General features: G+C 39.2%; 1 protein-coding gene across 1 annotated transcript in view; it reads left to right on the forward strand.

Moving 5' to 3' along the window:
• The window catches only part of pcloa (piccolo presynaptic cytomatrix protein a), a 48,820-nt gene extending 35,271 nt beyond the window's left edge, over positions 1-13,549 (forward strand). The window contains 7 exon segments of the mRNA XM_063218129.1: positions 2,224-2,424; positions 3,902-4,063; positions 7,367-7,508; positions 8,651-8,712; positions 9,602-9,736; positions 12,236-12,381; positions 12,984-13,549. Of these exon segments, the coding sequence (XP_063074199.1) occupies positions 2,224-2,424; positions 3,902-4,063; positions 7,367-7,508; positions 8,651-8,712; positions 9,602-9,736; positions 12,236-12,381; positions 12,984-13,127 (992 nt within the window). The 3' untranslated portion in view covers positions 13,128-13,549.
• Positions 13,550-18,511: the final 4,962 nt, after the last annotated feature.

Raw genomic sequence — 18,511 nt, forward strand, 5'->3', positions numbered from 1 at the left:
CCATCCTTGAAAGGTGCTCTTAGATGTGAAAAAATAACCAAGCCAAATATTGCCTGTGCAGTGACGTCTCCCAATGCAAAGTGAATGGGGAAATGCAGCTGCAACTACAATAATGTATTAACAATGTATCAATAATGTAATAAGCTTGAGAAAAGCTCAGTTACCCAGTTTATATATTTTCCATTTATTTTCATGTAGAAAACTATGCATTCATCTTCTTGCTTTAGCACTTCCTCTTCTGAGGTTAGATGTGTCATGATGAAGAAAAAACAAAATCAAATTCATGGCTAGTACACTGTAAATCATTGTAATCCAGTTAAACGTCAAAAGGGAAGGCACCTTGCTGCCTGAAGTTTGTAAGTTGACTCAACTCAAGGCTTAACTCAACTTGAGAGTTTCTCAAGTTGAGTTTACTCACTAACTTAAGGCAGCAGGGCAACTTACTTTTTATGTTTAACTGGCTGCAATGTTTTGCTGTGTGAAGGACCAGTCCTCCAGCCCAATGACATCAACACTGTATGAGGCGGGAGGGAGATTTACTAACGTTCCACGCCAACTCTGCTAGTTAGCCTCCGTTACATGTAGGCCTATAATTCTCAAAATTGTTTTAGTCATGGTTAGATTATGCATATGCATACCTCATTAAAAGCAACCGTTATGTTAAAAAAGGAAACACATTCCTTAAATATGACCTTAATCTGAAAATATATTTTAGATTGTTTAGATCGTTTGTGTAATAGAAGAAAATTGCCAATATTCCAGATGTATATCTACTGTTGTTTGTCATCTTGTATTTATGGTCCAATATCTAAGGCTGTGGTAATTGAAGGGTATATGGCAAATCATTTGTTTAAAGAAAGACGACAGTCAGGACAGCTCTCCTAAATACTTGGGCTTTATTGCCCATCAGATGTATCGCTCTTAACCTTCTTCCTTGACAGGCCCGACACTGAAAAGCAGTGTTGCCAGATTGGGCGGGTGCCCGCCCAATTGGGCTACTTGGGATGAGCGTCGGCGGGCAAAAACGGGAAAAATTGGCCATTTGGCGTTTTTTTAAGCCGTTTTGGGCCCATAGAAGTCAATGTAATTTGTTGAATTTGGGCGGAATTTAGCGCATTTTGGCGGTTTTTGAGAACCTTTTGGGCGGGATTTGGTCAGACACATCTGGCAACACTGCTGAAGAGGGTTAAGACCAAAAAGTTGATACCCAAGACCCAAACGTCTGACAGGCAATAAAAGTACAAGCAGCTAGAACTGCTGTCCTGTTTGAATATTTCTTAGGGAATGAGCACCCAGTTGCTTTTTACTTTTGTTGAGTTGAGCGCGTTATAAAGCTTACTTAAATCATGTGTTTATAAATCGAGTTGAAGTGTACCTCCCTCCACTGCAGTGGACCCCATGTATTTCATTTCATTTCATTTATTGTTTATTTAGCAGGGAGAGTGCACAATATACAATTGAGCCAGATTATAGCCACACGGCTAATTTTCATCTGTAGTCCCTGGACAGGAATTGGTGGTAAGCTAAAACAAAAAGGATGAAAATGAATAATACAAGAATTTGATAATACAATTGAAAGGTGCCCAATGTGCAAATATAGGCCACAATATTACATGGCCAAGAAGGCATATCTAGTTAAAAGAATACACCAAAGAAACAAAAATCAAGATGTATGATAAAGTAAACATAAAACACCAAACATAAGATAAATGAAAGGGTGAAGCTTGGACAGATAATTCCCATTCACTTTGCATTGGATGACGTGATCAACTGGCAATTTTTGTTCATTTTACTTTTCAAATGTATGTTCCGCAGCCAGCCATACTTGCAAACGAGGGAGTCCACCGTATGACGTCACGGCCCTGTGGAAATTATCGCACCAAAGGCACAGTTTTAAGTTGCCCAGAAAATTGATTTAAAGTTGGATTGATGCTTTAGAAATAGGCTAAATATTTAATTTGAATAATAGATGAATATTCATTTCATATCTTCTTTAAAGAGGTATTGAGGTTGGCAACAGCCAGAATGTTTGCATGTCAGCAGTTTATATGAGCAAAGTGACAATGAACATCGTTTTACTGAGGAGCTTCGATTTCTGCACCCACAGTTTAGTAATCCCAGAAATCGCAAGTTGGTCCCTGGTTATGAGAGTACTAAGGGGCCAAGGTACTGTAGAACGTTAGGTTATCCCAAGGCTGAATTCTGTGGTTTTGGTTGTTCTAGACACACAGATGCCTACTATTGAGAAATCTCACAGTAGCCCGGGCACGTCCAAGCCGTCCCCCTCGCCAGAGGGCCAAGGCCGCTCCCGTGGATCCTCTTCTCACAGCTCAAGCAAAAGTGGCGTTGCACGAACACAACAACAGGACTCTGTAGCTGCAAGTGATGTAACTCCTCAACAGCGACCGCACCACCTCCAACCAAGTAAACGACGCAAATAAAAGCCTCCACCGCATGGCTGCCTTGATGCCATATTTTTCACTATTTTTGTTTTTCGTTTGCCCTTTATGGTTTGGTCCATTTCTCCCACTCTCATTTTTATTCTGCGTCCCCCCATGGTCCATTTCACCATCTAACCTAAACCCATGTCACTTGTCCTGTGTGTTCTCACCCTGTGTAGAAATGACACTGCAATATGCCTCAAATTATTTTGACACATGCTTTTGCAACATTCTGAGAAGTTTCTTATACAGTATAAGGAGTGCATCTATAAATGTGCCTCTAGAAATATGCATTCATTGGACAAGACAATCAAAATATTCTAATACTAATCTAATGACATACACATTGCTTTTGATATTAAATCCTAATTGAGATGTCATAAAATACACTCTTTATTCCCCATGCATAATAATTATGACCATTCAACAAAATAAAGTAGAAGTTTTCAATGCAGAGCCACATAAAGGCTGTTTGCATTAAGGCATGCGCCCACTAGATGCATCTGCAGTATGCACGCAGCACCAAATGCATGTTATGGAGAGTAGCTAATGCTAGTAGAGTTAATGCTAATGCAGCTAATGCTTACCATAACGTCATAAGTATGTGCTGTGTCGAGGACCTGTATAGAAATGGCAGAAAGGCATGCCTTTAATGGTATTTTTATACTTGAAGACTTTGTCTCCATTATGTCAGCAATTTATCATGTTTATCTGTCAAATATAAGCTATATCATCTGTATTGTTTTAGTTAATTTTGTATGCTTAACTGTTCATTTTTAGCTCAAAATGGTTAGTGACGCATATGAATTTGATGGATAAACATGATTTTGATTGCATGGTGAGTAGTTAAAAAAACGTACTCTATTTGGCAGGTGCACAGCAAACGTTTCTAGTGGGCGATGCTCTGTTGAAAAGGGCAGAGTTTACTACCAAAGGTAATGAAAAACATGGCGAGTCAGGTGTCTAGAAACCTTAGGTGGCTTGCTAATACCATTTGGTGGTAGTCAAGGTTTTTATTTTGTTTAAAATAATCATTATGAGCCCATGTAACATAGAGTGGATAAAATGGCTGTAGGCTTACAACCCCTTCTTGAAACTCCCAGTACATGTGTTGGTTTTGGTTAGCCTACATTTTTTGCCTCATCTGGCCGGCTTTTCTGTATCTAACCCAAACTCCGAGATGGCTGTGCATGCCACTCCCTGCCTCCCTTACCCTCACCAGTTCCTGTCCCACAATGTACCACAGTTGATGTTCTGAGCACAGGCCTCTGAGAAGAGGTCCGGGGATGTGCACTGTGGTTGCATGTGACACAAACCAGGAAAAGCTGGTGTGTGAAGAATACACACATTGTGAGTATCCATGTCCCCGTCCCCCACCCAACACCCCCCCGCCCCCTGCCCTACCCAGTTTTCCCACCCCTGCCATGGCCCTGATAATGTGCCACTGACCATGCCCGCAGCCCAAAACGGCCGCCTCTCCTTGAGATACCACAGGCACAGCGTAGTGGGCGTGCTCACCATTCAGAGACCCCTGTCCGACTTCCCAACCAGTGAGAACAGGGATGGCAGACACCTGACCCTCAGGAAAGCCATGTCAGAAGAGAGGGGCCAGATGGACAGAGGTGAGAGTTGTACGACAGCAGAAAGATTGTGTGTGTGTGCGTGTGTGCCTGCCTGCCTGTGTGTGTGTGTGTGTGTGTGTGTGTGTGTGTGTGTGTGTGTGTGTGTGTGTGTGTGTGTGTGTGTGTGTGTGTGTGTGTGTGTGTGTATGTGTGTGTGTGTGTGTGTGTATGTGTGTGTGTGTGTGTGTGTGTGTGTGTGTGTGTGAGAGAGTTACTAACGCACACATGGAGAGCAATAGATAGTTGCCACATTCATTCATGGCCAGAATTAATCCCCAAGTGGCCTGTAAAATACTGGCCCTATAATATGGCAGACCATTTAAGTCTATATCTTGGGATCTAAAAATGATACAGTTGAATAACCCAATGACCATTTCAGTATTACATTTTAAATGCATTTTTTTTAAAGGGCCCCTATACTTTCAGTACATCTATAGTTTAAAAGGTTAAGGTTTGGCTGTCTTTCAAATGTAATATTATTTTTAGTTTGTCTTTAATTTGCTTCCATGGTTGTGTCCAGAACAATTAACCAATACCAACTCCTACATGTCAGTTTTGCCAGCAGTGTACTTTTTAACTATCATTTTTAGATTCCAAATCTAAAATTTAAAATGTGTCCAGCATTTTTGCCCATGTCACATAAAATAATCTAATTCAGTATCCAGGTTTATATGTCCCAAATCCTTTATTGATTTCATTCTCAGTTCAGAGTGGCATTGTTTCAAGGATAGTTAGTACAAACTCCGATGGAGTTGGGACACTTGTTAAAGTGTGAATGAAAACAAAATCATTTAAATGGCAATGAAGTTGTTTAATGATTTCATAGCGGGAAAGACAGTGCTCAATCCCCAATTTCAATCCCACAAACAGATTACTAATATTCTATCAAAATGCTTGTTTATGTTACGTTTGAATATATGTTTTTTTTTATCAATGTTTGATGTTGATGATAATTACTGAATATGGTGCATATGTGTCTATATTCAGTACATTACTATACTGCATATAATATTAGCAATAACAATCTTTCAAATTCCAAAAAGAAGTCTGATTGTTTACATATAAACTCTTTTGACTAAGATGACTACAGTACAGTATATCAATGATAATCTTCACCGACATGTCCACACAATGTCATGCTGAAACTTCGGTTTCATCTCATCATATTATCACCACATCATGTCATATTGTGGCACACATTGGTGACAGGCACATGATGTCATTATTACTATTTTGTGTCAGCGCACTCTTGGTGTCTTCCTGTCCTGAACAAGAGAGGATGTGCCTTGGTTATGAGTCTTCCAGATCAGGGACACTTGAAATTACTTCGTTTTCTTCTTCACTTCTTCTGTTGTGCGAAGAAGTAAATTGAGTAGGGATGGTACACCAAAGAAGAATGTGCTTTTATAAAGTTTCCCAGGTCAGGGACACTTAACACAACACTCTCTTATGTGGTACGAAAAAGGCCCGGGATCCAACCTTATGTGGAAAAAGCTCTTTCTCTGTCTGGTGGTTTTGGTGAAAAGGGATCTGTAGCATCTGTCTGTCCAGGACAAAACAAAAAGGGTTTGTAGCTAAGAAATAGCAGTTACTCTTAACCTGGGTACAGTCCCATTAGACCTGGAGCCGGTTGCACCAATCGCTTTTGCTAAGCCTGGACGTAACAGCTGAAGTGGTCCAAAATTTAGGACCAGCGTAAGCCTATTGCAGCAGTAGAACTTACGACTGGTCTTCTTAACTACGCCCGGTCGTAACGATGCACGTCTATGTGAAAATTCGATTTCAGAATGAGAGACCGACAGTTGCTATGATACACTTACACTATTACCTGTCAATCATTCAGTACTTTGATCTTACGATGTCGGCCATTACAAAAAGGAAAATATTGGCTATAGGGAGAGTGTGCCCATTGTATGTTGCCCTGGTTTGTAATGAATAACCGTGGTTTGTAGCTGTGGTTGCTGTTTCTGGGGAGGTATTCCTCTGTTTCTGCTGACCCTATACCGAATGTCCTTTTTAAATGGTAAGTTCACAATTTTACACTTAGTCCTGTTTTCAGATAGTTTGTGATGATGTAAGTTTAGATTTGAAATTTGGACGCAAGCTGTACTACCACAGTAATCATTCCAAATTTCAATTCTAAAGGTGCAAGGTGTGATATTTTTTATAATTTATTTCCAGAATTTATGCTGCCCATGCAGTAAAGTTACCTTTTTAACACACCATCAAATTCCAAGTATCATTATTAGTGTGAAAATTGCACTTTTCATACATGGAAAGAGAGAACTTTTGGTATTGGCAGAGGACGCGCTCAACTTCTTGGAAAACCGAAAAGCTTTTGGGTGCGAGATAAAAAGCGTCAACTTAAGGAAGAAGAAATCCGCACTCACAAACTGCGTCTCATTATTTATTTATATTACCACCATGTCCAAAAAGCAAACGCGTTTCGGCTAACAAGCCTTCATCAGTGCGTGGTCACGCACTGATGAAGGCTTGTTAGCCGAAACGCGTTTGCTTTTTGGACATGGTGGTAATATAAATAAATAATGAGACGCAGTTTGTGAGTGCGGATTTCTTCTTCCTTAAGAGAGAACTTTTGAACATTTTGAATTTTTCAGAAATAGACAATGTTATCAGCAAAACTTGCAATATTTTGGTTATACTACTAAATATTGGTGTATTACTTAGTAATAAATATCATGAAAAGCTCAAATTTGGCAATTGGCAGGACAGTTTCAATGAGCCGCATAGTTGCAATACCTACTCTGGCCACCATCACACACAGTGCATCTTTAACTATTGTATTTCATCACAGACTATCTGGTGAAAATAGGTCTTTAAGTGTTGATCTATGAACTAACTAACCCCTTTGTAGGTTTGCAGGCAGATCGCAAATCACATGACAACATGCCTTCTGAAAACGAATCAAACGGAACTACTCAGGTCTGGCAAGAGCCAGGTTATTTATTCCCATCCACTATTTGTTGAAGATTTAAACATTTGGGGCATTGGATCCAAATGTGTGATATTAAAAACACAACATGGAATGATGTACCAATGTCATCCTTTTGATTTTAAAAATTTAAATCAGTAATACATCTATAGTTGTATGGCCATGTCCACCACTGATTATTCTCACTCACTGTTATTTATCATTTTTGAGTGCCGTCATAGGAGAAAAATTAACCATCTGCTTTCACTGCCTTGTTTGTTTTCCGAAGAAACAGACAACAGTTTTCAAAGTATGAAGTTTTCTGGAAATATTTCTTTTTCCAACAACAATGTACATTTTTGTCTTAACAGTACTACATGGCCATAGAGGGTCTGATGCGCCACTTTCAGCTGCCTCCTTGGATAGTGGTCTCAGTGGAAGTGCCTACAGTCTATTGGAGGAGGAGAGTGAGACCAATGCTGTTGATAGTGCCATATTTCAGATTCCAAGATTGTAAGTCATTATCCTATTGTGTATCTCATATACATATTTTAAGTCATATCCTATTGTGTATTTATACAGATTGCCTCTCAAAACAACATAGGGGTCAGTCCTACACCAATTGAACAAACTTCCATGCACTTGAGTCACAAACTATTCAGAAAAAATAACTGGGTGTTCCTTAGACATCCAAAAGATGATCTCCTGTGAAGGGAATGGTATCCTTTCCTAGTTGCAGACCATTTTATGGGGGGATGGATGGGGGTGGATTTTGTTCAGCCATTGTTTTTCTGCATAATTCTCTAGAAGGCTTACTATACATGCATTTTGAATATTGGCACATATATATTGCTCCAGATGATCCCACATCTTCACAGAAGTCCCTCAAAATTTTATGGCACTATTTTGCTGTGCTCTGTTTTGGCCTTATTAAAGGTGCACTGTGTAGGCCATGGCAAAACTTGCAGATGTGAATACATGAAAGGTTTATAGTCAGATGGCGAATTTGCAACCCCTGTCAGGCTTCCTATTCTAATAAAGCATCATATAAATCACATACAAGAATATACAATTACATGTTATTTTAAAATGTGCTTCCTATAGTATAAAAACCTTGTTAAAAAAAGAAAATGTGTGTTTGAACTATGTGTTGTGTGTGCATGTGTGTGTGTTATCTATCATGTTATCTACTGTTCAGACCATAATGGAACCTCTGATGATTGACTAAGATGAAAGTGTTTCTACTATTGTCAGTAAGAACAAAATCAAAAATAGCCTATGTTGAGTACAAATGTGTCCTCTGAAGGCCTAAACAGAGCACAGCAAAATACTGTAATAAAATGTTGATCAACTTTGAGGGATCATCTTGTGCAAACAATATTTTTTTTTCGACTACACCTATTCATGTACCAGCATGTATAAGAACTTTGCCGCAAAACACCTCCTCCTATAAAACAGCATGTAACTGGGAAAGTATACCACTTCACTTAATAGAAGATTTCGATACTTTCTCTTGGATATCTAAGGAACACCCAGTAATATTTTCAGAATATTTTGTTTGTGAGTATGGACATTTGTTCATTTGGCTTGGAATTGCCAATTGGAAATGAATCCTGAAATATTGTATAATGTTGGTATAATGTTTGAATCAACAGTGGAAAGATCACCAATGGGACAGATACCATGACATCGTTACAGGAACATGGAGAGACTGAAGGTAAATGTGTGTCCTTGGGGATGAATGCAATCAACCTGCCTGTCCACACTCAAAAAATACCCCTCTCAAAACTTTCAGTCCTCAAAATGTCACAGTGTATTTCGAGCAAAAAAAACCCTCTGCCAATGGAGTAAGATTTTTTCTTTGTACAAAAAATCTTGAAATAAGCATAATATTAGAGAATGGCTAGATAAACTCCACCTAAACAAGACGATTTACGTGAAAAGTTTTACACAGAGCCGGGGATCTGACATCTTTTTCAGAGGGTGTCAAGAAAACTCTCTCTTACTTTGCAAAGCGTGCCTTCAATTTTTAAAACCGCACGATCACCTAAAGTGTGCGCAACTACATTTTGTGGACTTAACTTACTAAAACCGTGAGCTCACCACTATTTAGTCATGGCTTTGTTATATACCTTGTGAGGACAATTTTGTTGCTTAATAATGTTAGCACGTTTCAGAAATTGTAGCCATGTCATAATGTTGTGTTCATGAGATACGAAGCATGGGTATGACTAAGTAGCAGTGCGTTCAGAGTTCCAATAACTCACGCCCACACGCTCTCTTTACATTATAATAAATCAAGGGCACTCTGCGCTAAGCCAGCTCTTATTGAAAACCTTGATTTCCCCCCTAATCTGTGTCCCCTTAGAAACTCTGTACTTTTATATACAATTGAAAGAAAAGTGTACACATTTATCAACTCACAACACAGTAACTTAGGCCTACATGGAAAATGTCAAATCTTTGTTGAAACATAGACAATCAGAAGGTGTTGCTTATTACATGGTCTATACTTCAATATAATACCCACAGTGTTTGCAATACAATAAAGAGAAAGCTCCCATTTTGACCAATAGTAAATTGAATGTATGGCATTGTGTACACAGGCAAGACCCATGTTATGGGAGAGATCAAAATCGCCATGAAGAAGGAGATGAGGAGTGAGGGTGAATATCTGGTGCTGGAGATACTTCAGTGCAGGAACATCACGTATAGATTTAAGTCTCCTGATCATCTACCAGGTATGACACATGAAGTCTTAAAGCTTTACCTCAAGAGGCACTGTGTAAATATTTTCTGTTTTTGTTCGTATTGAACCAGCCGATCTTTCTGGTCCTGTTAGGCTTTTATGGTGTGTCTGTCCTCTTTTTGCTTGAAGTATAGCCTCTGCATCCCCTTTTTGTAGAGAACATCAGTGTTACATGTCCATGTTAATTTGTCGTCTATTATTGTTCCCTATATAAGTTTCACCATCGATTTCCCATGCCCCAAAATGTATCTAATGATGAGCCATTCCGGGAAATGCAGCGCCGTTATGGAGTTAGCTTATTTTAAACTTTTTGGCGAATAACACAGCCAATGCATCACGGCGGGGCCAATTGTAAATATTATTTTCTAATGTTTCCCCGCTATAAACAACCTCAAAAACGCTACACACTTCATCACAAAGGTCTCATCAATCAAACCGAGGCACAGAGAAGATCATCGGACCACACAGTCTTTCACTGGCCAGTGTTTTCAGAGGTGTTTCACTGTTGCAACTCACTAGTCTGACCCGGATGCAGGCTACTTCATCAGGTGGCTAGGTAGGCTAAACATGGTCCGCGGTTCTTATACCGGCTGCGGCCGTAAAATGAAAAGCTGGAACCCCGACAGTTTTCACCGACTGCCACTGTCTAAACCAGCCATATTATGGGAATAGCTAATAGCATTAGAAGTGGACGAAACTGACATAAAAACCCTGAGGGATCGCGACCCACAGCCGCTTCTCGCACCTGTAACATTTGGTTAGCTTTTTTTTCTTTCATAACATTCACATTTTCCTCCGCTTTTCTCCAGTCCACAAACTCGTGTTCAGACGTCTGTGTGTAGCCTTCGAGCCTCCCTTTTAATATTCCCAGCGAGTTTACTTCTGCCTTTTCAGTGAATAGTCAGTGTGCGCTGCGCACTGAAACATCGTGCTCGAACTATAAGCAAAGAAACTCAACAGAAGAACAATCTCTCGGGGGGAAATGCATTGGCCACGGTGTAGTACGGGGGCGTTGCCTGAGGACACGAGTGGATGGAAAATTAACTCCCTTGCTCATGGTCATTGGTCAGTGGGTGCGATGGATACAATTTCTGTACTCCCTTGCGCATGGTCAGTGGGGGCGACACCATGATGGATAATTTGTGGCCAAATTAACGGCAGCTGTTGGTCAGCATTAATTGCTGACAAACATTCACGCTGTCCTATGACCTGTTCCACACTCCGACCCTCGAGGAAGTGTCATTGCATGCTTCCCTGATGCTTCCATTAATGACCGTAGAAGAATAAAAATTCGGTACTCCCCTCGCCATCATTTCGTACTAAGCTGTTATGACGTGAGTAAGCCCTCTTGTCTCAAGCCTCTTTGCTATAAGTACACAGCTGGGCCATTTGACACACGGTGTGTCGTACATAGGGAGGTTCTTTCGTTGGCGGGCTCGTACCAGGTGCTTCCGTTGCGCTCAGAGAGAGCAATGGGAGAGAACGCGTTTTTCGTAATTGCTTTGCAGTCGTGTGAATTTGGTTAACTCTGGCACGGAAGCTCACTGCTTTGTGCCTTGATGATGAAGCTGGTATTGAAAAATAAGCGCATAATTCACCTAAAGGGTGAACCCATGAGAGCATGATTCACCCAAACGGTTTTATTAATTTATTATTTGTCTATGTTTAGATTCTTTCCCACATGCACATGATGCTGAAATGTCGTGATACTAAAGGTTGATACTAATAAATGTTTGGTAGCCTAATTTGTAATGTAGCCTACTTAAATTATGTGAAATTTGAAATCATATGGTTCTTTTCCAAATCCAATAATGATAAGCTTATTATAGCCTAGACTGCAAAAAATAAAGCCATGTCTCGCCATTTCGCTGCCTGCCACATTACTTGGAGTTTCCATGGGCAATATGACCAATAAACAAAAAGTACATCCTCAAGGGGGCGTTGACAGGTTAGGAGGAGGCCAGGGGGGCGTTTGGGGAAAAAAATGGCATAGTTGGAACTGGCATAGAGGGACACATCTGTTGTCCGCCTGTCGGCCTTGTTAGACATTGTTTGGTAAAGTCTAATCTGGTTTTGCCATTTTTGATATTCAACAATCGTTTACATCTTGTAGTGAACCTTATGTATTTACTATGGTGAAGTGTTTTTGATTGTTCTTGATCTTGTTCTTGATTGTTGACTTGGACATGCATCCACCTCCCTGGACACTGCTCTACATCTGGCCAAATTTTGGGAAATAGGTTTTTGTTCACCACATACACAATGCTTCTGTCATCCACAACATTTGCTTTCCATGTTTGCTGGGTATTTTGATTTTGCTCTGGTATTGCTTTTAACAATATCTCATCACTTGAATTAGTCACCCTCAGTGTTTCTCCATCTCTCGAATGGGTTTGTTTGGAAATGTTTCAACTAATGATGGCTTGCATCACTGATTGTCTCTCTCCCCCCCCCCCCCCTACCCCCCCCCCCCCCCCCCCATGTATGACAGATCTATATGTGAAGCTGTATGTGGTGAATGTAGCAACTCAAAAGAGGATCATAAAGAAGAAGACAAGGGTGTGTCGGCATGATCGTGAACCATCTTTCAATGAGACTTTCCGTTTCTGCATGAACCCCACTGGCCACTCGCTTCAGGTAAGTGTCTTTGGTCAGATCATTTATGAATCCATTTTACATTGCCCTTATTAATGGTGTTTTTTTTTGTCTCAATCATGGTCCATGTTGGCACAAAGGTAACTCAATGGAAGCTATTGTACTGAAAGAAAATGATCCTGTGACTTGGGCAAGCAAAAGTAAAAAAGTAACTTTATTATTATATGTGGGAACAGGGCTCCAAGTGAACACCTGCCAATCGGGCAAATGCTGGTCAGAATTCAATTTGGCTAGTAGAAAAGAGAACTTACTAGCAACTCAGACCCATCACTGAGTGTGTGCTTGGCTACTGCTGGCTGCTGATGAAAAAAAGTTAATTTAGAGCCACTGATTTTGCTTTAAAAAAAACCCGTTCTGTGATTCGAAATTCCAAGCCAATTGAATCAGCTAAAAAACAAAGGAAAAATACTGCAAGAGAAGAGCAGGATTTTGCAAAGTTTTATTTTTCAAGGGGTGCTTGATGCGCCCTACTCTGTACAGTAGACACACACACACACACACACACACACACACACACACACACACACACACACACACACACACACACACACACTCAAATATTAAAATGTATGTTATTTCAACAGCTTTTCCTTGTGTCAAACGGAGGGAAGTTTGTAAAGAAGACTCTGATAGGTGAAGCATATGTGTGGCTGGACAAGGTGGACCTGCGGAAACGTGTGGTGAGTTGGCACAAGTTGCTGGCCAGCTCTGCTCAAATTCACCCCTAAGTAACAGCCACACTGGACTGGATACGCGCTTAGAAACAACGGAGGAGACACCGAAACAAAAAGAAGAGGCCATTACAGTCAGAGTTGTATGAAGTGGAAGTAGAAATCTTAAAGATGTAATTCATGGCAAAAGTATCATATGACATGGTTTCAACTATGTAATATCACAGTACTAGTGTTGTTATTACATCTGTAAGAATACAGTACATGCTGATGTTGGTTGGAGTTGGGGGCCAATAATGCTGTGTATCCATTCATGTCTTAAACTTTCTTTCAGGTATGAGAAACTGCTGGTAAAATATCGGGTGTATTTGTAAAATTGTTCACGTTTTCTGAACCTGCTGAGAATTTGTAATACTTTTTTCCCCTGGAGATCTGGCCAATGGTTTTCTGATTTTCTGATAAATCCATTAAGTTGTGTAAAAAAGACATGATTACCAATTTTACTACCAACAATTTAATTAGATGGTATGCCGTGTAGGTGCTGGGAAGGTTGTAAGGATACTGTAGAGCAAAGTAAGTAAACACAAGACTACCAGAACCATGCATGATAAAAAGAACATATTGCATTATAGGCTAGATACTGTAAGCTGTGAACATTACCATATTCACTCTCACTATGGTTCACTCACAATGTCATATTTGCACAGATATTTTATGACTCTGTTACACTGGGGTTGTGATGACCAGGGTCATTAAATATAATTAATTTGCACCATTTTAAATCACTTATAGAAGAGTTTATGCCATTCATGGCATGTTTAATGGATGATCAAAACATTAAATGTTTGTTATAGTAGCGCAAGTAAAAGGTATAATAGATATGATTTTATTTTTGGTAAAATCAGTTACTATCATAAATATTATTTATTTTATTTTCCTCAGATACAGTATTGTTTTTGAAGGAATAATATGAAAATGCCAATATATTTAAATACATTTTCTTACATATATGAAAATTTATTTATTATTCACCACGAATTGAACTCTGATGGTTTAAACACGTTTGTGAATAGAAATGTAATCACTAAATCTATTTCCTTCATTTTCTGGGTGCACTTACAAGATTTATGACTAGAATAATAACATAATCTGATAAATATAAAGAACAGTATACTTGAAATGGGAATGTCATGAAAAGTAGATGCAATGGTATGATTCTAGATTAGCACACAGATATCCATATTAAATGTACCAAGTAGGTATTGTGTTGTTGACTTTATGCATATCACAGACAATCATTGGTTGTGGTATTATTTATTGGTAAAAAATACACATTTTGCAATCCCTATGTTTTGCGGTCCCCGTCATTACTATTGTATGTGAAGTCTCTTGAGGAAAATGTCACTTCCATGGATGTTTTATAGCTTATAGGCAACATTTGAAAATCCTTTTACTTCATATACTAACAAACAAGAGATATCTGCTAACTTTTAAAAGATGCCATCTTGAAAAGTAGTTGTTGTCCCATGCGCTCCATGAATACCATACTGCTACTCATACCCTGTAACTTCACACGTGTTTACATCGAGTGCTTCAAACTATGTGTGGTCTCATCAGACTGGACAGTTGGTCTTGGTTTGTATTTATTTAATAGAAAGAATTATACAGGCACATCTGCACAGTACCTAACTGATCAAAATATGCTTCAAGCTCAGAAGTGGGGCAAGAATCAAGGGCTGGCGTGATGATGAACTTCAACATGTACCAAGCACTAACCAAATTCATGGGCTTATGTTGAAGTGTTTATTGACAACCAGAAACCCTTTTAGGATTGCATATAAAGAATCTCATTGACACACTGTAACTGGCATTGCATGACATTTTGTCATCATTTTATGAGATTTTTTTATTTCTTTCACCTAATGAACCAATCAGATATAATATGGACTACAGTAAAATAAATTAATTTGAACGTTCTCTTTGTTTCACTTTTTCGGCATTGTAGTTCTGAAAAATATATTTTCCTGTTATCAGAAGTCTAAATAAACATTTAGCCTACAGTAGGAGAGTATTAGCAGTGCACATGTACATATTATAGAGTTTGGTGCCAGATGCACTGCATGAGTTTTGTGTCAACAATATATTTTTTAAAATCAAACTTAACAGCCCCCCCCCCCCCCCTTATTCCTTATTCAACATTCTACAATTGTTGTCTTAACAGCATTTGGAAAATGTCACTTATGTTTGTAATTAGAAACTAACAAACAAATAAAAACATGACACTATCACAGTAACAGAAAAAAAAATCAAGAAACAAACATGTGTAAATTCATGGCATCAGTCAAGACATTCCTCTGTTTTTTTTTTACTTCTCTGTTGTGATGGTGAGTTATTTCTTATCATGTATATAATTTTTTTTTTCTGTAAACCTGTCAACAAATAGCATGTTATGGAAAGAGGTTATTTTGACACGTTGTGTGTCATCCCATGTTTAAGAAGGGATTGTGAAGACTGAACAAATATTTTGAAATGTGAGTACAACCACGTGCTAACCACGTTGTAGGCTATAACAGGAAGTTGTATGAAACCTAATAACTTTGGGACAATTTCAATGTGCTCACTCTGGATGTTGCATGTCTTGTGGGGTGGATTGTTCACACTAATTTTGTGTCCAGGTACTACTTTAAAAGACAACGAGTAGAGGTATAATAAAGGACATTATTTAGAAATGTGATGTATGCTAACTGTACAAATATGCTTGTATAATTTGTCTGGTTTTCCACATATGTAAACAGAATAAAAGGATAATGTAATGGATTTGGGATTGTACACAAAAGTTGTTGTTGATAAATTTAGCAGTTGTGCTGTAAAAAGGCTGTCAGAATTAAATATATTTAAAATGGCATCTTTGGGAATGTTTCTTAACTTGCAAACGTAGTAGGCTACACAGTACATGTAATGCCTAGAATGTTGTAATTTGGTCTAAAAAACACAATCCAACTTAAAGGGACAGTTTGGTCAATTTCAACATGCATTTCATTTATTTAAACTCGAAGAATCATTGAGGGCCCAGCCCTCATTTACAATGATGTCGAGTAAAACAAACAATTGCACATATAAAATCATATATAAACAACGAACATACACAATACACCATAAATCATATAAGAGGTAAGAATTAAGACAAACTATGAATTAAAACTATGAGTTTAAAAAACAAGTGCAAGTATGTGATAAAAAACTTCCCAGTGTAACTTTAAAATGTTCTAATGGCACAAAGGCTTGAAGACCCATCCTTTGTTGTAAGTTATTCCAAACTGAAGGTCCACAGACACTAAAAGCTGTTTTACCCAGTTCAGTGCGGGCATAAGGGACCTCCAGTAAAAAATTGCTGCTGCGGGTTTGGTATGGGTTGGAGTGCCAAACTAAAAGAGATGAAATATAAAATGGGAGTTTACCAGTGAGGGCCTTATAAATAAAAAATAAAATAATGCATGTCCCTTCTGTGAGAAAGTGGAGCCCACCCAACTTTATCATATAACAGGCAATGATGTGTACTATATGGATCCCCAGTAATAAAACGAAGAGCTGAATGATAGACAGTGTCAAGTGCCTTCAGATTAGAGAGTGGTGCATGTCTGTAAATAATATCACCATAGTCAAGGGAAGACAGAAAAGTAGCTTCAATTAACTTTTTTCTGCAGAAAACAGGAAAGTGATATTTATTGCTGTGCAGGAAAGATAGCTTTTGTCTGAGCGTAGTGACAAGACAGTCAGTATGTTTCTTGAATGTGAACTTGTCATCTAGCCAGATTCCCAGGTACTTATGTAAGGGTTAACGTTCGGCGAGAAGGTCGCTACCGTGGAATAGCAGCACGACAGAGAGAATCTTTAGACCCCGACGCGGAGCGGAGGGGTCTTGTTCTCTCTGAAGTGCTGCTATTCCACAAAGCGACCGACTCGCCGAAAGTTAACCCGCTTATTATATGGATATACTTAAATGATTCACACATGCGGGGACATTTCTTTAGACCTATTTAATGTTAAGATTGTTGCTGCGCAAAACAAAACAGTGTCGTTGTGGAACACCGCTAGGCAACAGCTAGGTAGGCTAGCCAGGACAACAGGTGTTGTCTATCGCAGCAGCTGATTAGAACTAGAGTGACAAAAGACCGGACCCCCTGCGGAGTGATATGAAACATTCGCTTTAGCCACTGACTTGTATACAAGCCAGTGGCTTTAGCAGTGAACGTCTTGTTGCCATTGACAGCGGTAGCCAGGACAAGGGGTGCTGTCTATCACAGCAGCTGATTAGAGTCTTGTTGAAAAGTCGCTTTAGCAGTGAAAAGTCTTGTTGCCATTGACAGCGGTCTGTTATAGACCAACCCGTCCGTTATCGAAAAATAACAGACGTCCGAACGTTGGGGAGCCCCGTTGAAATGAATGGAGCATTCGACAGATGACGTCACAACCATATAATAAAATGTGATACTCTCTCAATAACAGACCCATCTAAAGTAGATATATTAAAATCATTTTTCATGCCATGCTTAGATCGAGTAAAGACCATACATTTAGTCTTGCTTACATTAAGTAGAAGCTTAAGACTAATGAAGGCATTTTGTAGGATATTAAAAGACTGCTGCAATTTCTCCAAGGCTAGCTGTACAGAATCTGCAACACAATACAAAATTGTATCATCTGCATATAGATGAATAGAGCAGTTGGAAAGGAGAGAAAGTATGCTATTTATGTACATGGTGAAGAGTACCGGACCTAATACTGAACCTTGTGGGACCCCCTTGGTTATTAGCAGGGGGTCAGATTGAGTATTAGCCTACCCAATTTTACAGTATGGTGTCTGTTTGAAAGGTAGCTCTGGAACCATTTACAGGCACTTGCATTAAAACCAATACCAGGCAGAATTTGTAGAAGCAGAGAATGGTCCACGGTGTCAAATGCTTTGGATAAGTCCACAAAGATGGCAGCACAATGTTTTTTCTTGTCAAGAGAAGTGATAATATCATCCATTACTTTAGTAGCAGCAGTAACTGTACTATGTTTAGGCCTAAAGCCTGATTGGAGAGGGCTCAAAATATTATTGGTATTTAGAAATTCTTTGAGCTGATCATTTACCAACTTCTCTAGTATTTTTGAGAGACACGGTAGCTTGGATATTGGTCGATAGTTGTTAGGGTCAGTCTTATCACCCCCCTTGTGCAACGGGGTAATGTGTGCAAATTTCCATAGTGTAGGGACAACTCCAGTGGAAATAGAAAAATTGAAAATGTGCAATAATGGCTCTGCTATTATATATGCCGCAGTGCGAAGAAAAAGGGGATCTAGCTGGTCTTCTCCAGTGGATTGCGACTATCAATTGCTAATAAAAGCAGATAGCACTGTATGCTTAGACACAGGATGAAGCCTGAATTCCAGATCAT

The sequence above is a fragment of the Engraulis encrasicolus genome, chromosome 15, assembly GCF_034702125.1.
Source record: "Engraulis encrasicolus isolate BLACKSEA-1 chromosome 15, IST_EnEncr_1.0, whole genome shotgun sequence".
Lineage (NCBI taxonomy): Eukaryota > Metazoa > Chordata > Actinopteri > Clupeiformes > Engraulidae > Engraulis > Engraulis encrasicolus.